Source organism: Carassius auratus, chromosome 34 (genome assembly GCF_003368295.1).
Source record: "Carassius auratus strain Wakin chromosome 34, ASM336829v1, whole genome shotgun sequence".
NCBI classification, from domain to species: Eukaryota; Metazoa; Chordata; class Actinopteri; order Cypriniformes; family Cyprinidae; genus Carassius; species Carassius auratus.
The window spans coordinates 16,815,169-16,838,819 of NC_039276.1; the positions used below are offsets into that span (position 1 = coordinate 16,815,169).

At 41.4% G+C, this 23,651-nt stretch overlaps 2 protein-coding genes across 2 annotated transcripts; both read left to right on the forward strand.

The window, feature by feature from the left end:
• Window positions 1-11,401: 11,401 nt before the first annotated feature.
• LOC113053372 (gamma-crystallin M2-like) lies at window positions 11,402-12,330 on the forward strand. Its single transcript, XM_026218320.1, has 3 exons — window positions 11,402-11,481; window positions 11,585-11,827; window positions 12,022-12,330. Exons 1-3 carry the CDS (start codon window positions 11,476-11,478, stop codon window positions 12,292-12,294), a joined length of 522 nt encoding a protein of 173 aa, XP_026074105.1. The 5' UTR covers window positions 11,402-11,475; the 3' UTR covers window positions 12,295-12,330.
• Window positions 12,331-15,699: 3,369 nt separating this feature from the next.
• On the forward strand, window positions 15,700-16,652 carry LOC113053368 (gamma-crystallin M2). The gene is made up of 3 exons (XM_026218317.1): window positions 15,700-15,783; window positions 15,877-16,119; window positions 16,343-16,652. The coding sequence occupies exons 1-3, from the start codon at window positions 15,778-15,780 to the stop codon at window positions 16,613-16,615; spliced, it is 522 nt and encodes a 173-aa protein (XP_026074102.1). The 5' UTR covers window positions 15,700-15,777; the 3' UTR covers window positions 16,616-16,652.
• Window positions 16,653-23,651: the final 6,999 nt, after the last annotated feature.

Below are 23,651 nucleotides of genomic sequence, written 5' to 3' on the forward strand. Positions count from 1 at the left end.
ATTACTCAAAAGACCAAGATTCCTTGCGAATAGAACATGCGCAGAACACCGAAACGCGTTTTCAAGACCAAATATTCGGGTTAGAAAAGGGGTACCCTAGGTATAATATCCCGGTCTTTAAAAACGGTGTTTACATGGCCGTGCGCGACCGGGTTATTGCTAATATTCCGGTTTTGAATGGGTTATTGGCTGCATGTAAACATAGTCAATGATCAGCCACAACATTAAAACTACTGACAGGTAAAGTGAATAGCATTGATCATAAAATGGCACCTTTCAAAGGGAGAGATACTTTAGGCTGAAAGTCAAAAGTTAGTTCTTGAATTTCAAGTGTTGGAAGCAGAAAAAAGTGGGCAAGGGAAAAGATCTGATCTGAGTAAAAAGGGCCAATTAGTGGTGGCTAGACAAGTGGGTCAGAGCACCTGCAAAACAACAAATCTTGTGGGGTGCTCCCATTATCAAGTAATTAGTACCTATTAAACGTGCATGGTGCAAAAAAGGGTAACAGGTTGACTGACATTTGGGGTCACTGGCACCCAAGGATAAGTTATGCATGTAAAAAGTGAAGACTAGCTCATCAGGTCTGACCACATAAAAGAGCTACTGTAGCTCAAACTCCTGAAAAACTTAATGCTGGCCATGATAGAAAGGTATAATACAGTGAATTGGAGTTAGTTGCCAATGGGACTGCACAGCAGCAGATGGTCAGAATACCCAGATAAAACCTGTCCACTGCCAATAGTACCTACAACGGGCACATGAACATCACAACTAGCATGGGGCAATGGAAGAAGGTTGCTTGGTCTAACGAATCATGTTTTCTTTTAGACCAGGCATGTGTGTGTTGTTTACCTGGGGGAAAAAATGGCTGCAGGACGTATGTGGGACGAAGATTGGCCAATGGAGGCAGTATCATGTTCTGGGCAATGTTCTGTTGGGAAACCTTGGGTCTCGTCATTAATGTGGATGTTACTTTGACACATACCACCTACCTTAAGATTGTTGCAGACAATGAACATTCCTTCATGGCAAAGGTGTTTCTTAATGGCAGTGGCTTCTTTCATTAGAATAATGCACCCTGCTACACTGCAAAAATTGTTCAGGAATGATTTGAGAATTTTACCATGTTACCTTGGCCTTATAACGATCAATCACAGGAAACGAGAGATCCAAATGCAGTGTGTTTAATGGGGTAATCCAAAATCAAAATCCAAAACAGGCTACAGGTCAATTATCAGGGAAAGCAGTCCAAAAACAAGAATACAAGAAACAAGAAAACACAAGGGAAAGTGGGAAAACCGGTGACGGAAAACAAGGATTCTATGAAAACAGAATGAGACAGGCTGGTATATATGGACAGGTAATAACAAAGAGAGTGGAGACAGCTGAGTGCAATACAGGTGTGCAATTAACAGTGATGAAGGGACAAGGCTTCGTGGGTAATGTAGTGCCTGCAGTGGGGTGCCTATGGGGAAGTGAGACCACTCGTGGACACCCAGGGAAACACAGACCAGACACTGTGACATTGCCCCCGTCCTACCAGATGCTCCATTGAACACAAAAACAAACCAAGGAACACAGAGACCAGGAGGGAGGTGTACTGGTGGAGGATAAGGGGGAGGGACGGAGGGCCAGGTCCATAGCAGGAAACAGAGACAGGAAGTGAAAAAAGAAAACAACAACCACAAGAAGACCAGGAGGGAGGTGGACCGGTGGAGGACCAGGGGTAGCGACGGAGGTCCAGGTCCATAGAGGGAAACAGAGACAGGAAGTGAAAAAACAAAACAACAAACACAAGGAGACAAGGAGGGAGGTTGACCGGTGGAGGACCAGGGGGAGGGACGCAGGGCCAGGTCCATAGAGGGAAACAGAGAGATAAAACAAAAAACTAAACAAAAAGGCCAGGAGGGTATACAAAGTTCAGGGGCCCAGGGCAGAATCGAAAGGGCAGAAATCCAGGGTGGAGCAGGTGGAACTGGAGCCGTGCCATCGAGACAGAAGCCCACCAGGGCGGCGCAGAAGACCACCACAGCCGTGCGGTCGAGACAGAAGCCCACCAGGGTGGCGCAGAAGTCCAGGAGATCGATGGCACAGGAGAGCAAGTCTGGTTAGGTGAGCCTGAAATAGAGAACATGAACAGGTTAAGGGTGGGCTCTGTGGCACTGATGAGATGGTAGATGGTCTCCATGTCCATGACAGGGCAGGCGGTGACTTTCTGGATGGCCTCCATGGCCACGACAGGATAAGTCGAGCCCTCAGGGAGTTCAGCTGAGACGTGATGAGGCTCTTGAAGTTCCACAGAGATGTGGAGAGGCTCTGGTAGTTCAGCAGAGACGTGGAGAGGCTCTGGTAGATCAGCAGAGATGTGGAGAGGCTCTGGTAGTTCAGCAGAGACGTGGAGAGTCTCTGGTAGTTCAGCAGAGACGTGGAGAGGCTCTGGTAGTTCAGCAGAGATGTGAAGAGGCTCTGATAGATCTGAGGTGATTTGACTGGGTTCAGGAAGATCAACTGAGACTTGACTTCTTCGTTCAGGAAGATCAACAGTGACTTTACTGGACTCAGGAAGATCAATGGTGACTTGACTTTGCTCATGAGGATCAACGGTGACTTGAACTTGCTCATGAAGATCAACGCTGACTTGACTTCGCTCATGAAGATCAACTGTGAATTGACTTTGCTCATGAAGATCAACAGTGACTTGACTTTGATCATTAAAATCATTGGTGACTTGACTTTACCCATGAAGAACACCGGTGACTTGACCTTACCCATGAAGATAATTCGGAACTTGACTTCTGAGGTCAGAAGCCCACCAGCATGGCGCAGAAGACCACCACAGCCATGCAGTCAAGAGAGAAGCCCACCAGGGCGGCGCAGTTTTTTTACGGGAAGTCGTGGCCTAATGGTTAGAGAGTCGGACTCCCAATCAAAAGGTTGTGAGTTCGAGTCCCGGGCCAGCAGGAATTGTAGGTGGGGGGAGTGCATGTACAGTTCTCTCTCCACCTTCAATACCATGACTAAGGTGCCCTTGAGCAAGGCATCGAACCCCCAGCTGCTCCCCGGGGCGCCGCAGCATAAATGGCTGCCCACTGCTCCGGGTGTGTGTTCACAGTGTGTGTGTGTTCACTGCTCTGTGTGTGTGCACTTTGGATGGGTTAAATGCAGAGCACACATTCTATGGGTCACCATGCTTGGCTGAATGTCATGTCACTTTCACTTTCAGAAGACCATGAATTGGCTTTGCTCATGAAGATCATCAGTGACTTGCCTTTGCTCATGAAAATCATTGGTGACTTGACTTTACCCATGAAGAACACCGGTGACTTGACCTTGGCCATGAAGATCATTGGTAACTTGATTTGACTTCTGAGGTCTAACTGTAGTAGTGCTTAACTCATGAGTGTAAATGGTGACTTGACTTGACTCTGGAGGGTCAATGGTGACTTGACCTGACTCTGGAGGGTCGGCGGGGACCTGACTTAACTCTGGAGAGTCACCTGTGGCTGTCATATTGTGCAGAGGCGTTGGGCCGGTGGCCATCTTGTGCAATGGCTCTGGGCTGGTGGCCATCTTGTGCAGAGGCTTTGGGATGAAGGCCACCTTGTGCTTTGGTTCTGGGCTGGCGGCCATCTTGCGCAGTGGCGCTGGACTGGTGGCCATCTTGTACAGTGGCACTGGGCTGGCGACCATCTTGCACAGTGGCGCTGGTCTGGCGGCCATATTGTAAAGTGGTGCTGTGCTGGCGGCCAACTTGTGCAGTGGCGCTGGGCTGGCGGTCCTCATGTCTGGAGACACCAGTCTAGAGTCGGCCATTACACCTGGAGAGACAGGTGTGGCTGGGGTATCCCACTGAGACCGATGTTACATTATGAGGTACATTATGAACCCCCAAAAATCCAAGATCTACAGCTCATCCATTTCCCACTCAGGCACAGGGTTGTCCAGGCAGGCGTTAAAAAGGCCTTTAAGTGCCTCATCATTGTACTGTCGTGTGGAAAGAGGACCAGAGAGAGCAATTCGCGGAGCAAATATTGTCTTTAATGATCAAACACAGGAGCTTGAGAATAATAGGGAATGCAAACAGAAAAAATCCCAAAAGGAAAAACTGGAACCAAAACTCGTCCTTGTTCAAAAGGAGAAAGCAAAAGCCACCGGCCGCCCCGGCGGATTGAGTACGGTGGACAGCTCCGCAACCTCACAGTAGAGAGAGAGAGATCGGCAGGTCAGGAGACGAGCAGCGGCTAAACTTCCAGGCTCACACTCACAGCACCCCGAACAAACAGGACTAAGACTGGGACAAACGACAGGGGATAAGACATACCAGTTAAGCGTATTTTAGGGGAATAATCTGGCAAGGCAGGTAGGGAGGAAAGGGAAAGAAGTAGGAGTGTTAATCAAAGGAGAAGAGGAAACAGGTGCGGGAAGCCAAGCGCAAAGAGTAGCGCATTGAGGAGCAGCTGAAGGAGATTAACGAGAGAAGAAAGATTAGTGCAAAGTAGGAGAAGAGAAGAAAAAGCATCAGAGAGGGGAGGGGAAAAGGGGAAAGGGAAACAGGATCATGACAGTGCCCCCGCCTCAACGAGCGCCTCCTGGCGCTCCCAAGGGGGAAGCCTGGCGGGAGCGGAGGAAATCATCAATAAGCGAACGGTCCAGAACGTCCCGGGAGGGGATCCAACTTCTCTCCTCGGGACCATAACCCTCCCAGTCCACTAGGTACTGTCGACCCCGACCCCGGCGGACGTCCAATAATCTACGAACCCTGTAGACAGGGGATCCCTCAATCTGAACGGGGGGGGTGGAAGACCAGGGTGGGGGCGCGGATAACCGGTTTAATGCAAGACACATGAAAAACAGGATGGACACGACGGAGATTGGGAGGGAGTTGGAGGCGGACCGCGACAGGACTAATAATCTTAGAAACTCGAAACGGCCCAACGAAACGAGGGGTCAATTTGCGTGAGATCGACTGGAGGGGCAGGTTAAGAGTAGACAGCCAAACCCTTTGACCGCAAAAATATCTAGGGCTCTTGACTCGGCGGCGATTAGCGATACGTAGGGTCCGGTCTCTAAAACGGCAAAGAACGGATCTGACCCTCCTCCAGGTACGCTTACAGCGCTGAACGAACGCCTGAGCCGACGGGACGTTGGACTCAGAGTCCTTGCACGAGAACAGGGGTGGCTGATAACCGAGACTAGCTTGAAAAGGGGATAGCCCAGTGGCCGAGGACGGGAGCGAATTATGAGCATATTCAGCCCAAGGGAGCTGTTCAGACCATGATGCTGGGTTGCGAAACGCAAGACTACGTAATATGCGGCCGATGGTCTGATTGGCTCGTTCGGCCTGACCATTAGTCTGAGGATGGAAACCGGACGAGAGGCTAGCGGATGCACCGATTAAACGGCAGAATTCCTTCCAGAACTGCGAAGCGAATTGTGGACCTCTATCTGAGACAACATCAAAAGGTAGACCATGTAGCTTAAAAACATTCTCAACGACAGTCTGGGCGGTCTCCTTGGCGGAGGGGAGTTTGGGTAGAGGAATAAAATGCGCTGCTTTAGAGAAGCGGTCGATGACAGTGAGGATAACGGTATTTCCAGCCGACGGGGGAAGACCCGAAATGAAATCAAGGGCGATATGGGACCAAGGGCGTGAGGGAATGGGGAGGGGTCTAAGAAGGCCGGCCGGAGGGGAGTTCCCAGATTTCGTCTGCGCGCACACCGCGCAGGCGGCTACAAAACTACGAGTGTCCCGTTCGCGGGAGGGCCACCAGAACCGTTGGCCTATGGAAGCCAGGGTGCCCCTAACACCGGGATGGGCAGCTAATTTGGACGTATGAGCCCACTGGAGGACAGCCGGACGGACGGATGCAGGGACGAAAAGAAGATTGGAGGGGCATCGACGGGGAGTGGCGGAGTGAGAAAGAGCTCGTTTGACTAGTCTCTCGATTCCCCAGATGGCCGCACCAATCACACGCCCCTCGGGGATAACGGGAACGCGTGACTCGGAGCACTCTGAGGAATCGAAGAGGCGGGACAGAGCGTCAGGCTTGACGTTCTTCGAGCCGGGTCGGTAGGAAATAGAAAAGTCGAAACGGGTGAAAAATAATGCCCAACGAGCTTGACGGGCACTCATCCTCCTCGCAGAACGAATATATTCGAGATTCCTGTGATCCGTCCATACCAAGAAAGGAACGCAGGAACCTTCTAGCCACTGACGCCATTCACTTAGCGCGAGGCGGATAGCGAGTAGTTCACGATTACCCACGTCGTAATTACGCTCGGAGGGAGTTAGTCTGTGCGAGAAATAAGCGCAGGGGTGAATCTGACCATCGGAGGCAGATCGCTGGGAGAGTATAGCTCCAACGCCTACTTCGGACGTGTCAACCTCGACTATGAACTGTTTGGAGGGGTCAGGGGTCATTAGGATGGGAGCGGACGTGAAAAGGGTCTTCAATCGGTCAAAAGCGCGCTGGGCGGACTCGGTCCATTCAAAACTGGACTTGACAGAGGTAAGGGCGGTTAGGGGCGCTGCGACCTGACTGTAGTTGCAAATGAAGCGACGGTAAAAATTGGCGAACCCCAAGAAACGCTGCAAGGCGACGCGAGAATCAGGAACTGGCCAGTCAATAACCGCCTTAACCTTAGCGGGGTCCATGCTAATGCCCTCCCCTGAAATGACCGATCCCAAAAAGGTGACCGAGCGCGCGTGAAAGCAGCATTTCTCCGCCTTGACGAACAGCCTATTCTCGAGAAGCCTTTGAAGAACGCGGCGAACCTGCTGGACGTGCACCTGGAGGGAGGGCGAGAAGATAAGAATGTCATCAAGATAGACGAAAACAAATATATTTAGCATGTCTCTAAGAACATCATTTACCAACGCCTGAAAGACCACGGGGGCGTTTACAAGGCCGAACGGGAGAACGCGATACTCAAAGTGCCCAAGGGGCGTGTTAAACGCGGTCTTCCATTCATCCCCCTCCTTTATGCGAATTAAGTGATAGGCGTTGCGAAGGTCCAACTTCGTGAAGAATTTGGCGCCCTGCAAGACCTCGGATCCGGACAGGGCTGGCGGATTGAGGCTACACTGGTGGAGTTGTTTAGCCAGATCCGTCACCTGAGCCGCCAGCGTCTCCACGGCCTGTCTCGCGGCCGATAATTCCTCCTCGTGCTTACCCAGCATAACTCCCTGGATCTCGACGGCCGTCTGGATCGGATGCTCTCTTGCTGGGTCCATAGTGGGCCAGATTATTCTGTCGTGTGGAAAGAGGACCAGAGAGAGCAATTCGCGGAGCAAATATTGTCTTTAATGATCAAACACAGGAGCTTGAGAATAATAGGGAATGCAAACAGAAAAAATCCCAAAAGGAAAAACTGGAACCAAAACTCGTCCTTGTTCAAAAGGAGAAAGCAAAAGCCACCGGCCGCCCCGGCGGATTGAGTATGGTGGACAGCTCCGCAACCTCACAGTAGAGAGAGAGAGATCGGCAGGTCAGGAGACGAGCAGCGGCTAAACTTCCAGGCTCACACTCACAGCACCCCGAACAAACAGGACTAAGACTGGGACAAACGACAGGGGATAAGACATACCAGTTAAGCGTATTTTAGGGGAATAATCTGGCAAGGCAGGTAGGGAGGAAAGGGAAAGAAGTAGGAGTGTTAATCAAAGGAGAAGAGGAAACAGGTGCGGGAAGCCAAGCGCAAAGAGTAGCGCAATGAGGAGCAGCTGAAGGAGATTAACGAGAGAAGAAAGATTAGTGCAAAGTAGGAGAAGAGAAGAAAAAGCATCAGAGAGGGGAGGGGAAAAGGGGAAAGGGAACCAGGATCATGACATGTACCCCATGCCTACCACCATGGTACAAAATAATTGTGCTAAAGCACCCACCTCACTCCCCTTTTGACGTAGGGTGGTTAATTTGAGGAATCTCCCCCTCCACTCCTCCATGCTGGCTGGGGAACTGACACGAAATCCCACACCGCTGGGTCTGGGCATGATGGAGTCTTTCTGTACCGATCGATCACAGGAAACGAGAGATCCAAATGCAGTGTGTTTAATGGGGTAATCCAAAATCAAAATCCATAACGGTCAATAACAGGGAAAGCAGTCCAAAAACAAGAACACAAGAAACAAGAAAACACAAGGGAAAGCGAGGAAACCGGGTGATGGAAAACAAGGACTCCATGAAAACAGAATGAAACAGGCTGGTATATATGGACAGGTGATAACGAAGAGAGAGAGACAGCTGAGTGCAATACAGGTGTGCAGTTAACATTGATGAAGGGACAAGGCTTTGTGGGAAATGTAGTGCCTGCAGTGGGGTGCCTATGGGGAAGTGAGATCACTAGTGGACACCCAGGGAAACACAGACCAGACACTGTGACAGGCCTTCAAATCTCACATATCTTAATCCAACTGAGCATCTAGGGCCGCAGTCCTGCAGAGTTAACTTCCAACCCTGCTCCAACACACACATACCATGTAGTTTCAAATAAGCCTAAATAATTACATTAGCTGGATCAGATGTGTTAAATCAGATGTGTTTAATATATATATATATATATATATATATATATATATATATATATATATATATATAAACTTATTGTTGCACAAGCTGTACAAACGGTTATGATGAGCAAGTGAGTGAATTGCATTTATGCCAAACACTTATTACAAAGCAAAAACAAACACTCTTCTACCACAACAGACATTCGGAAGTCTTGTGAGTGTGTGCCTCGATACATCAGACCTGATTTGGCAGCATGAGGGGGACCTACATGGAATTAGAATTAAAATGTCATTCTTTGGTCTGTGATCTGGAAGTGATCTTTTAATTCTTCTAAACTTTAATTACAAAAACTAAAACAGAAACTAAACTATCTAAAAACTAAACATAAATGTGTTATATAAAATAAATTAATGAAAATAGCAAGAGGCTCTTATGATATTCAAATCTGGGCTACTGTGGGCTGCTCAGAGGGCAGCAATTGGTCAGATTAAATGGCACTCAAGCGGCTCCGGCCAATAAGAGCTGTGAAATTTGACACTTCTGGGTCAATAGAGAGGAAATACTATTTTTACTTAATTCTATAGCAAATATGAAAATGATATTAAAATAAAAATGCAAAACTATAATAACCTGCTGCATAAGAGCTGCATTATTAACCTTTTAACGCATTCTTGATTCAAACACCCATGCAATCTTATTCCTAAATAACAATGATTCAGCCATCAACCCTTTGACAGAATCATACCAGCCATCAATTTAAATCTGTGATCACTGACCCAGAGAGAGAGAGAGTCTTCACAGTGTCACGCTGTTTTATTATTATTATTATTATTATTATTATTATTATTATTATTATTTTTTTTTTTTTTTTTTACTTTTTGTGTGTGTGTGTGTGTCTGTGTGTGTGTTTGTGTGTATGTATTTTTTGTCTTGGTTCCTGCCTTGTCATGTATTCAATGACCCTGTCATATGATCCTGCCATGTGGTCTCTTTTGTTCATTTGTCTTGTTCTCATTGGTTCATTTGTTGTTTATGTAATCCACTGTTTGGTGAGTTTTGTCCATGTTCATGTTCTTATTTTGCCTAGCCAAATCAAGTCATGTTTGTTGTTTATCTGCTCACTTTTGGATTTATTTAAACTGCACTTGGGTTCTTTCAACTTGCCATCAGTGGACATTTATTACACAGTATTTTCAACATCATTACGCCATTAGGTGGTGAAAAGTGACTTTATGAGCAAGTCAGTTCATTCATTTAACCAAATTCATTTAAATATACGGATTCATTCAGGAACAATTTTAATAATTACTGAATCATTTGTTTAACCAATTCCTCAAAAAAGGAATTCGCTGTAATTGTACCAAATGGTCCACTGAAGGCAAGTTGAAGTGAGAATCCAAGTGCAGTTTATTTACGCAAAGACAAAACAATCCAAAAGACTTGACTTGAACAGACTTGACTTGGCATATACAGACTCACCGACAGCAGGGTTACAAAATCAAACCTAAACAAAGAACAAAGGCAACATGAGGGTTATTTATATGAAACAATGAGGGTCACATGCAATGAGAACATGAAACATGAACCAAGGAACCAATCAGATGTGACACACAAGGTTTGACTGTGCAGACCTATCGGCAGCTGACTTAAAACAGTGCATACTGGTTATAAATTTTGTCTGGCCTGAACCAGCGCCGACACCATGTCCCAGTTCATGTGTGGCATCAAAGTACCGCGATAGCGTTCCAAAAGCAGCTGTCTGACTCAGCTGGTGCAGCTTTTTCAGAGCAACTGCATGAGCGCTGATGACGACACAGCTGTTTCACGATTAGCCATTTTCACCATATGACAACAATGATGTGTGTTTCTACCATTTCAGTTCAAATACTGCTCACAAATCTGTTTTTAGAACAGTAAATGTTTTTTTTTTTTTTTTTTTTTTTTTTTTTTTATTAAGTAACAATGTTATATTGAGTCACCTTTATCAGAAAAACACTGAGAAAAGCATATATACCCCCACTGGTATTTAAATAGTAAATGTTTATGTTGAATTTGTTTCTTGAACAGATGGTGCTGTATTAAGCAGAATATGAAAAATGTTACTTGTTGCTCATGAAAATTCTTCTGAAATGTCTGTGTATTTTACAAATATTGCATGTTATTCAATTAATCTGCGATAGATTATGCAAACTCAACGAGAGCGTCATTACCGGGAGCAAAAATTGTCCAACTTGACGTCTCTGCTTTCAATTTCGCCCCTTACTGCAAGTGCTAACTTTCACAGATCAGTCTGTGCAGTGTTGCATAAAGTCGAAGACACCTACAGATAAGGGAATCACATGACAGTCCATGACTGTGGCTGAACTACAAAATAAAAGACATGAAAACAATGAACAAGAAACAAAGCCCAAACCCCACGTTGCAGTAATAAATGTGTTTGTAAAAACTTCTCCTGTTTTTCTATTTAAATCTACCACGACATTAAAACCATGTAAGATGTTTTATGTGAACTTCTTATGTGAATTTATATATATATATATATATATATATATATATATATATATATATATATATATATATATATATATATATTTATTTATTTATTTTTTTTTTTTTTTTTACATATTTAGTTTCAAAAGCTTCCTAATTTTAGTAAGTTTCAGGTTTTGTAAATCACAGATCTGAATTACAGGCAAAAAAACAACAACAAAAAACAAAGTGTGATTCTCAGTTTGAATCATCATGCTCTGGTTTTTAATTTTAGCAAACATTAACTAAGATCTAGATACTACGCTTTAACTAACAGCCTCTATGTCAACTTGCACAGTCAGGTTTTGCCCAACAATAGAGGCCGTGTAGTCTTTAGTCTTGGTCTAGTATAAAAACACAGGTGACAGCAGTCAGCCAGCAAGCAGAATCAGCTTCAGCTTCTACCTCGTGGAACTACTGAGAATCAGTCAGCGTAACCATGAAGGTAAACCTCATTCCAGCAACCATTTCCACAAAGTTTAACATCAAAATGTTTGATTTGGTATCTCTCACTTTAAGTCACTAAAATATTAACTTTGAATTTTCAGGTCACTTTCTTTGAGGACAGGAACTTCCAGGGTCGCTCTTATGAGTGTATGGGTGACTGTGGTGATTTCTCCTCCTACATGAGCCGCTGTCACTCTTGCAGAGTGGAGAGTGGATGCTGGATGATGTATGATCAACACAACTACATGGGAAATCAGTATTTCTTTAGGAGGGGAGAATATGCTGACTACATGTCTATGTTTGGAATGAACAACTGCATCAGGTCCTGCCGTATGATCCCTATGGTGAGCTCCATGAATATTTTGACATAATTAAATAAAATACACAATCATAAAAAAAAAAAAAAAAAAAAAAAAAAAATTGCCACATAATACATTTTTTAATTGAATATTTTTTTCCTTGCAATATAGAGAAAAAAAACAATTCTGGCAAAAAAAATTAAAGTAAAAATCTTTAATCTACTTTTCTTCCACTACAGTACAGGGGATCCTACAGAATGAGGATCTATGAGAAGGAGAACTTCATGGGTCAGATGTATGAGATGATGGATGACTGTGACAACTGCATGGACCGTTACCGCATGCCTCACTGCCAGTCCTGCCATGTGATGGACGGCCACTGGCTCATGTATGAGCAGCCCCACTACAGAGGCAGGCAGTGGTACTTCAGGCCTGGAGAGTACAGGAGCTTCAGAGATATGGGTGGCATGAGATTCATGAGCATGAGGCGTATCATGGACTCCTGGTACTAGAGTTATATTAATAAAATAATTACTCTACAACTATAAGCATTGTCTTGAAAATCATTAATACACCTAATAACAAAAACAAAATCCACAAAACACTCTGCAAGTTGTCCTAGACATTATGTGGACTAGACATTACTCACTGACAGGAACTGACATTACTCACTGACAGAAATCACTGACAGGAACATTAGAAATTAAAATAAAATGAACACATCAGTAAGTAATTTTTTTAAATATTTTCTCTCTTTCTCTCTCTCTCTAGATTAGGAAACATCAGTAACACTTCACAATAACTTTCCATTTTTTTTTATAAATCATTAAGAAACATTATATAATGCTTAATGGATCATTAGTTAGCATATATTCATAGAGTTAGATACATAAGATTATTTGCTTGTTAATGTTTGTTAATAAACTTATTAAACATGTAAACTAAAATGCTTACAAATGTCATTAAACTTTCAATTCCATATGATCAAGCACTTACAGTAAATCTTACAAGCACTTACAGCAAATATACAAATGAATTTAACAGATGTCATAAAATGATTAAAAGCTTGTATTCAAGCACAACACTTTGCTGCTATTGAGGTGTGATAGGGGTAAGGTTAGGTACAGGTTTGGTGGTATGGGTAGGTTTAAGGGTTGGTTAAGGGGTCATATGTGCACTTGAGACAATTTGATTATTATAAGTGAACAGTTTTTTTTTGTTTTTTTTTGATAAATGAACAAGTATTTTCTTTATATTATATCTTTATCATATATTTATGATATATGGGGGAAGTCGTGGCCTAATAGTTAGACAGTCAGACTCATAACCCAAAGGTTGCAGGTTTGAGTCTTGTACTGACAGGGAGTGTAGGTGGGGGGAGTGAATGTACAGTGCTCACTCCTACCTTTAATACCACAACCCCCAATTGCTCCCCGGGCCCACTGCTCCGGGTGTGTGTGCACTTTAGATGCATTTATTAATTTATGTATTTATTTACTTATTTATTTAAACATTTTTAGCACTAATTCACTCATTTCTAGGTTGGGGAGTTTATTTCTTTGTTTTGACACCACTTTCCCATCATTCAAATTATAATTTTTTCAAAGTATAATTTTCCTTCATTAGTTTTTATTTATTTTTCCTTGTGTAGTGTAAATAGCTCACACATGCTGCTTTGTGGTTCTGGTTTCTGGTTAATAAACAAATTAACGTTATTCTAAAGGTTTCCTTGGTTCATTTTGCTTATCCTTTCTACCCAGTAGTAGAAAACAAGTTTAAGTTTTGCTGACTTTTCCCTAGATCATTTTAAGAGTTGTAACACAAGCATTTCATGCATTTATGACCTCTAGACAGGACTATTGTAATGCACTTCTGGGTGGCTGCCCTGCATCTTCAATAAACAAGCTACATGTAGTCCAAAATGCAGTAGCTTACCAGATCCAGAAAATATGATCATATTACCCCAATTTTACAGTCTCTGCACTGGCTACCTATTAAGTTCCATATCAGTTACAAATTATTATTACTTACCTATAAGGCCCTTAACGGTTTAGCTCCTGTGTACCTAACTAGCCTTATACCACACTACAATCCATCACACTCCCTAATGTCACAAAACACTGGACTTTTGGTAGTTCCTAGGATAGCAAAGTGAACTAACGGAGGTAGAGCTTTTTCGCATTTGGCTCCCAAACTCTGGAATAGCCTCCTGATAATGTCCGGGGTTCAGACACACTCTCTCTCTTTAAATCTAGATTAAAAACACATATCTTTCGCCAAGCATTCAAATAATGCATCTCTTAAATTGTGACTGCAGTTGCATCTGATCAAATGAGTATTATTATTCTTTAGCTTGGGTTAAACTAATTAATTTTACTTGTTTGGAACAGCAGCTATGCTAATGATGTCTCTATTTGTTTCTCTGTTTTACCACGGGGTAACTAGAATTGACACAAGCTTCAGTCTGAAACCAGAACACCTGAGAAGAGATGATGCAAACCCCTCAGAGGGCCTCAGATGATGCTAACCCTAAAAAACAACATACAGAACTAACAAATATTGCTACTTACTATGCAATCACATTATAATTGCTGTTAATTAAACTTAATTTTCTGTAAAGTTGCTTTGCAATGATTTGTATTGTTTATTTGTACAAATAAACTTGAATTGACAATTGAATTTAGCTAAACTTAACCAGCCACCCTTTACACCAAACTTGTTACATTATAGATAAAAGCCCAATGATAAATATACTAAATGATTAGTAATTGTTTATAAAATACGGTTAGATATGCAATACGATTTATAAATGATGAATAGTTTTAACTTTAGGTTGGCCACTACAAAAAAAAAAAAAAAAAAAAGAAAACATTTATAACATTATCTCATCTGTTTGAAAATATAATAACTAATGATCTGTTAAGCATTATATAATGTTTATTAATGATTTATAAATGGAAGTTATTATAAAGTGTTACCGAAATATCTATGATTTCAGACCAAATATATATTTCTAACCAGCTTGCCCACACATTTATTGTCCTGGAATGGAAAAATGGATTTGATGCTGATTCTGGGAATCACAATTCAAATCTAAAACAATTATTTATTTATTTTTACAGGATATGAATATCAAATTTGTTTGTTGAATTGTATGAAATTACAAATTAAAAATGAATCAAAACAATTTTATATTAAGAATTATTAAATACTGTTACTTAATTTAGCTTCTAAACATGCAATCATATATAAAGTAATAACAAACAAAGAAACACATTACAAGAGCAAACAAATAAAATAATTAAATCTGTATCTGAAAGTGCTTAAGTATTTGAAAATCAAATCAATACCAAATCAAGTAAGTGATTTTCCAGTTATATAATATGCATCAGACATTAGACTGCACAAATACAGTTTACTTTATAATACAGACGGTCCACACAAGGATATGTGTGCTTCACCTTATTGTGTTCTACATTCCCAGTATTTTACAAGGAGAGTGAAATCATAGGGTAACACCTAATCAAATCAATCCAAATCCACATAGCCAGAATGTTTGAATCTGAAGCAACAAACAATCTATGAAAACTCTTTTGTAAACTCTTTTTTTTTTTCTTCTCAGTATTTCATATTCTAAAAAGCAAAATCAAACCAAATCCACAGAGTCAGAATCTGTCAATCTTGAGCAAAACAATTTCTTAGAATGGAAGCTCTTTATTATTATTTTTTTTATATCTATATATATTAAACTCTTTAATTTTTGCAACAAACACTTTAGAAATTTTATAGTTTGAACACTATAAACACTTCATACAAAGCTTTAACTAGAATGGCCTCTAAACCAACTTGCATAGTCAGGAATTAAATAACAATAGAGGCTGTGTACTCTTTACTCTTGGTCTAGTATAAAAGCACAGGTGAGAGCAGTCAGCCAGCAAGCAGAATCAGCTTCAGCTTCTCCTTTGTGGAACTACTGAGAATCAGCCAGCGCAACCATGAAGGTAAACCTTGTTCCAGTAGCAATTTCCACACCGCTTCACTCCAGAAATATTTGATTTGTTAAATTACTTAAAATATTAATTCTGTATTTTCAGGTCACCTTTTATGAGGACAGGAACTTCCAGGGTCGCTCTTATGACTGTATGAGCGACTGTGCCGATTTCTCCTCCTACATGAGCCGCTGTCACTCTTGCAGAGTGCACAGTGGATGCTGGATGATGTACGATCAACCCAACTACATGGGAAATCAGTATTTCTTTAGGAGGGGAGAATATGCTGATTACATGTCTATGTTTGGAATGAGCAACTGCATCAGGTCCTGCCGTATGATCCCTATGGTGAGCTCCATGAACCTGTTGAAGTATTTATTTATTTACAATAGTCCTAGATTTATTTCAACCATCAAATGAAATGATGAAATTGCTTGAAAAGCAACATGGATCTTTTCAGAATGATGATCTGTGAGAGACAGACCTAAATAGTTGCTGAAGATATATGGTTACATGAGATTATGATTCTTCATGATTGATTTATACATAACTGACTTTTCTTCCACTACAGCACAGGGGATCCTACAGAATGAGGATTTACGAGAGGGAGAACTTCATGGGTCAGATGTATGAAATGATGGATGACTGTGACAGTATCATGGACCGTTATCGCATGCCTCACTGCCAGTCCTGCCATGTGATGGATGGCCACTGGCTCATGTATGAGCAGCCCCACTACAGAGGCAGGCAGTGGTACTTCAGGCCTGGAGAGTACAGGAGCTTCAGCAATATGGGTGGCATGAGATTCATGAGTATGAGACGTATCATGGACTCCTGGTACTAGAGTTATATTAATAAAATAATTCCTTTAAAACACTAAACATTCTGTCTTGAAAATCACTGATGTGAATAATATTTACATGAGTAGTCAAATCAATGGTATGCTTCAGTTGCAAGTGACAATGCAGGTGACAATAAGCCACAGACATTTTATTGGATAGCACAGATCATGTTTGTAAGTTAGATTTCAGGCAACGTTCTTTTAGCTGCTGGAGGTTATTAACATAGTCTTGAGCCTTTCCTCTGTTTAGATCAACCCTCCATTCAGCACATTTCCATTCAGCCATAAAACAGGATGCTGAGAACACATGCTTTACACAATCTTCATTTGGTGCAGACAGATAGATGCTTTTTCTGCCACTGACGATTTTTCAAACTGCCAAAAGTAGAGCCCTCTTTCTCCAACATGATTGAAATCTCATCATCTAGGATATTATTGCATGTCACGGTAGATCCAAGATAAGTGAAATTTTCCACATCATCAAGAACCACATTTATTAACTGAAAAAAACAAAACTATATATATTTGATAAAGGGAAAATCACTCATTGCTAATAAATCTCTAATTTATTGAGATGCACCTGTACTATTTAGAAAAATAAAATAAAAAATTCTCAGTGTTTAGCCCTGAAGCCCATAGGCAGGCAGGGAAAAGCCCTACCAAAATATTTATCAATTTCAAAACATAGTTTAAACGGCCAATATACTATGGGCTGGTAAATGCTTGAATTTTATTGTTTGGTGAACATAATAAGGTGTGCAAGGCAGGTCTTGACCACATGTCCATACCATTTCACCAAATATTTTCAGTTATTTCAAAATTCCTTACAGGTCATCCCTAATTTTTGTTACTTTCAGTTTGGTGAGCAGATCACAAATTATGATGAGATGACTTGAAAATCAAAAATCTAAATGCCAAAACGCAATAGAGGTTTGGTTTTGTTACATTTAAATTGACATTGGCTTTTCTAGTTATAAAGGTTAAAACAAGCTTAAAGGGTTAGTTCACCCAAATATTAAAATTATGTATTAGGGCTTGGGCGTCGCGACGTCATTACTTGGCGTAGCCGCCACGTTGAATGCCTCCTTCACTGCTACTCGGACTACTGCGCAGTGTTTAGACATACTCCCTCTCATCCGTGTGTCTTAAGTAGATTAATTAAAAATCTATTTCAACCATGGTAAACCGTTGATGTATTGTGGGGTGTAATAGTGCAATACATAATCGCTGTTGGGAACTCAGAAACGAAGACCAGGAGACTCTTGGGTAATCTTCAGCTTCTTTATTGAGAACGCTCTGCGTGGTGCTGCAGTCATCAAAAAGTCTACCTTGTCCTTAAGACATTGTAGTTTTTTATATATTTTAAGGGGGTGGGATACACAGAGGTGGAGTCAACCTAAACAAAGCGTGCAAATGCAATACAGGGATCAGCCTGATACTGGCCTTTTTCCCATCTTTGATCTTGTCAGCATAACAGTGTCATTTAAATACAGAGGTACCTGACAGTATCACTGATACCTTAACATTATCATAGAGACAAAAGGCACAGCTGTGCCTTGAGCTTCAAGGAAGAACACAAAGACAAAAGGTTAATGTCTCAGACACTTGATTTTCCTGATTTGAGCTTCTTGGATGTCAGCTTTATTACCCCAAAAAGTCTACTATTATATTGGAACCTAGATTTAACATTTTATAAATTTGTAATCCCACATCGCCATGGGGAAAATAAAATGAGAATCGATTAACTTTACACCACTTTCCTGCTTGGAGGCACGGCCACGGAGACCATAACATCTGAATATTAATTTATATAGCTTAAGTCAACATTGAAAATAAGGGAAATTTCTTGCGTTACTCATCCAAAATACGGGAAATTTCAACATTCATCTTTTTGTTGCTATCCCTCTGCTGACAGCAAAAATCGTACTATTACACTGCTGCATTAACTAACGTTAAGCGATTTGTGAAGCTAGGTCTAACGTGACTTTAGTTACAGATTGGTGTGAAATCGTGCTCTCACAACAACCAAGCTATCTTAAAAAGCCCAACATAACACTAAGGTTGATTTCAAGTAAGCAAAACGATGCTTTGAAAACATCTGTTTTGCTGGAAGGGCAAGGAGTAGCAACAGGACAACAACGCAGAGACTTCACAGGTCCGATTGAAGGGCTAACGGGATATTTTACAGGAAAATACTAAAACGGGAAGACAGCGGGAAAAGAGCTCAAATACGCGAGAACCCCGGAAAAAACGAGAAGGTTGACAGCTACGAACTACACTTTTGAAACACATTGTTAAAAGTCCATGTGTGAATGGTTGTTAGCACTAACGGTTAATAAACTAGCAGCTAGGTAGAGCGCAGTTTACCGGATTACTGTATACTGTTTGCTGCTGTTCCGGTTGCAGCTCCTGAACCCATCCATTTGTGAACTGCACATGAGACTTCAATGACTTGTAGCTTCGGTACTATTCTGAAGTGTAGGCGCTCACAAAACAAACAAGGTAGGCGAAGATATTTGTAATGCAAAAGTGTGGCAGCAAGTCTCCGTCGGTACTCCACTATTTGTTGGGAATTTCATATGGATCCAAACCATTAATAGTGCCGATTTTGTCCACATACCGGTCCCTGGCATCCCTATTTAGCGTATCCCTATAAAGCCCACAACCTTTTCAAGATTTTAACATCTTTTTTTCTTTCTCCCAACTCTGCTCTTCTCGTTCAACTTGCTGTATGTTGACATTTGCGAGGCTAGCAACATGGCCGCCACATCCCAGAATGCAACTCGGCGCCCAAGCCCTATTAATGACTCACCCTCATGAGTCGTTCCAAACCCATAAGACCTCCGTTCATCTTAGGAACACATTTGAAGATATTTTAGATTTAGTCCGATAACTTTCTGTCCCTCCATTGAAAATGTATGTACAGTACACTGTCCATGTACAGAAAGGTAATAAAAACACCTTCGAAGTAGTTCATGTGACATCAGAGGGTCATACATTTTGGTCCAAAAATAGCAAAAACTACCACTTTGTTCAGCCTTTGTCTTCTCTTCGTTGTGAGTGCGTTCACTCCGGTTCGCGAATAATAATAATAATAATTCTTTACATTTATATAGCGCTTTTCTAGATACTCAAAGCGCTTTACATAGACAGGGGGTATCTCCTCATCCACCACCAGTGTGCAGCATCCACCTGGATGAATCACTCGATGTAACCGGATCATCTTGAACCAGTTCACAAAATCAAACTGAATCGTTTGAAATGGTTCATGTCTCCAATAAGCATTAATCCACAAATGACTTAAGCTGTTAATTTTTTTAACGTGGCTGACACTCCCTCTGAGTTAAAATAAACCAATATCGAGGAGTAATTCATTTACTCAAACAGTACACTGACTGAACTGCTGTGAGGAGAGAACTGAAGATGAAAACCGAGCCGAGCCAGATAATGAATGAAAGATTGACTTGAGGCCATAAATTACACACCCTCAATTCATCCTATGTGTATGCATCTGAGGGGTGAACAAAGGCCTCCTGTAGCAAATAGATTTGTTTTTTTTAAGAAAATTATCCATATTCAAAAGGCAATAATCACTTTGATGTAGCTTGAGTCAACAGCTGAGACACTATGGGGAAAAGTCCTTTTTCTCTGATTTCTGAAGCCTTTTTTAATCATGCAATGAAACTGTATGACTATTGTTTCATGGAGTTTGATACAAATGAACCAATGGCCATGTGAGCCTATGCTGTGCGCTACTAAGGCCAATACCCAGGCCTTTAAGGGTTCGAAAGCCAGCAGGATAAAACCTCGACTTCCACGACCTCAACCATCTTCCTCGACTCGACTGTCTCCTCTGCTGGTCTCTTCAGCCCCACTGTGGATGGGTTTGCTGAGCGCTTCACTGCTGCACAAAAGTTGTTCCAGACTATGTGACACTTTTTGCCCAAGCGCTCATCTTTGTCTGCCTTGAATCGCCCCAAGCCAGCGCTGACTCAGCAGCCTGATAAAACGATGCTGCCGGCGCTCGCTCTCTGCTAAGCGTTACCCCCTTCTAAAGCACAGGGACCCCAGCCCAAGATAGTGCTGGACCTGGCGCCTCAGAAGTCAGCCTGATGCACCAGTCAGGAAGAGGGGAAGGCTAAGTCCCGTCGCGGGCGGACCGCCCTCCAAATTGCCTCGTCTCGCCTTCCCATCACCCTGTTATTCAAAGGCATGCTCCTATCCTCTGTGAAAGGCGAGGATGTGCATGTCCTTCGCTCAAAGGTAAAATCTATGCTGGTGAAAAGGGCTATAGAAGTGGTCCCCCCAGCGCAAAGCGAGTCAGGCTTCTACAGCCGGTACTTCCTCGTCCCCAAAAAGGATGGAGGTCTCAGACCCATCCTTAATTTAAGGCGTCTGAACTGGGCCCTGATGAAGCGCTCATTCAGAATGATCACTTTGTAGCAGATCCTTATAACCGATCCCCATAGTGTCTCAGCCTAATGGCTTACGATGCAGTACGAGTGTAGAATCAAAAAGGAACGTACTCCTTTACTAACGTAACCTCAGTTCCCTTAGATACGGAACGATTACTGCGTACTTTGACGTGCAATACGCAAGGACACTTCATGTCATCGCTTCAGTCAAATTAAATCAATTTGCCTGAGTGAGACGGGCGCTTATATAGCCTGATGCCACCCCTTTTGGCAGGTTTGGGTGGGCTTGCTAACTAAAGGCTCTTGCGGCACTACTGCACCGCCATTGCTTCATTTCTATTGAACTCCACGAACCAATGGTCCTGCATTTTCACTGCTTGATTGAAAAAAGCTTGAAAAAAAATCTGAGAAAAAAAACTTTTCCCCATAGCATCTTAGCCTAACGGCTGATGACGCAGTACTCATTCCGTATCTAAGGGAACTGATGTTACGTTAGTAACCGAGTAGGTTTGTTAACATGAGCAAGGGAAGCTAAATTTCTTCTTTGCTTATATTGAAATCCACTAACATTGTTCTTTACAAATCCTCGTTTTGTACTTCTAATTAGTGACCGTTGTTTTGTTACAATATCTCCCCTTTGCAACCGCATTTGTCACATCTGAATGGCGCATGCGCAACACCGACCTCCATTCGTCATTATCCCCCTTCTTCTCTGTTCTCTGTCAGTGTGTGCTTATAAGTGCAAGGCTAGGTGTAAATGACCAAACCGTGCATGCGTTGCATGGGGCTGGAAGCTGTACAGGTTACACTACCTTTTTTACATTCATGTCCAGTTCGGTTTGAAATAATGGGGCAGGTCAGACTCTGGTCCAGTATTACTGTGTCTGTCTGGGGTTGGTTTTTTCCAATTTAAAATTGTATTTAAGAATCACAATCCAATTCTAAAACAATTACTGGATTACAATCAAGGTTTTTTTTTTTTTTTTACAGACTTTGAATATCAAATTTGTGTGTTGAATTTTATTAAATGACTAATTTAAGTACTTTTTAATAATTAAAAATTAATTTTAAATCAAAACTACTTTATATTAAGAATTAATAACTACTGCTACCAAATAGCTTCTAAACATACAAGCAAATAAAGAGTAATAACAAATGAAGAAACACATTAGTAGAGCAAAAAAAAAAAAACATTAAATCTGTATCTGAGAGTGCTTAAGTATTTGAAAATTTGCAGAAGGTCTCTAGAATGAGTGGAATATACACAGTAGTTATATAAAACAGTCTTTGTAATAAATGTCACACTATTTCCATGATTTATAGACATTAGTGTTTAAGTACGTCCCCCCCCCCCCCAATACTTCTTTGAACTTCTGCAACATAAAATCTAAATATAGCCTGTTGGTGGTACTATACATATAAATTACAACTGGTCTTTCACCAGCAGTGTTCAAATCCTATGTGTCAAAGGGTTAAGAATTGTAAAATAATAACGATTGTGATGTTATTTTGTACAGCAGTATGATTACAGGCTATACTCTCATAATACAAAGAATACATAGCATAATAATAAACAGACCATCCCATTTCCACTGTAGGGGAGAGCGGGGTCGAAAGTAACGTGGGACGAAAGTAACAAAGCGATTTTCTCTGAGCCTCTTTCTGCATTTTCATTCCCAGCTATGACAGATATTCAGCATGCAATCCTTGACGGAGCTGAGAAATATCACGTGATTTCCTCATCGTTTCCCAAAGTTAGGTCCGTAAAACTATTTTCGAGTACAAAAAGTAAATTATTGAAGGGGTAATTTTTTTCAATTAGTCGTGTTGTTTCTCTTGTTTCATGTGTCACAGTAATGATCAATCTACAGGTTATTTAGTGCTTTAACACATCCTAAAGTTTGCATTTTCAGATTTTTTTAGTATAAAATTAAATCGAGTTTAAATGTCAGGAGTTCCTGTAGGGACGAAACTTTTGTCCCGCTACAGTGACAAAAAGTATTTATTTTGTTCCAGTGCATGCTATACTGTGAATTTATGTGTCTTGCATAATTTCTTTCAAATGTTTATGTCATATTATACAAAAATAATATGTCTGAGTGAGGGTCAGAAAGACAGACAGAGGTCTGGTTTTATCCAGATGTTTTTGAAAGGGTGTTTTGGACATAGAGGAACATCTCTCTCTGGGCAGCTGCTACGCCACATTTATATTTAGGTTTTAGCCATATCTTAGCTTTTACACCTCCACCTATGAATTTGCAGTGTTTCTTGATGTTTTAATGCACATTTTCAATTTATGCATTAAAACAACTGTATGGAAACATAAATAGGCCTACTGTTACATTATGTTTAGAGGTTTTTTTATTATGCTAATGTGATTAGATTTTTATATTGTACATTCTGTAGAATTTTTTTTAATATAAAAATACATTGAAATTGATAATAAAAAAAAATACAGTCAGGTTTTGAGACATCTGATGAGACTTAAATTTAAAATGAAAATATGAAGATGTAATTTAATATTTTTTTTTGTAAAGATAAAGGACAAAATATGTTTGCAGTTACATATTAACAAGGTCACAGTCAGGTATACTTAAGAAAAATAAGAGTAACAGCAAAAAATC

Excerpts from the sequence above, each read along its gene's own strand:
- LOC113053368 (XM_026218317.1), top strand. Across the intron at positions 16,120-16,342 it reads CCTGCCGTATGATCCCTATG|CACAGGGGATCCTACAGAAT; the intron begins GTGAGCTCCATG and ends CTTCCACTACAG.
- LOC113053372 (XM_026218320.1), top strand. Across the intron at positions 11,828-12,021 it reads CCTGCCGTATGATCCCTATG|TACAGGGGATCCTACAGAAT; the intron begins GTGAGCTCCATG and ends CTTCCACTACAG.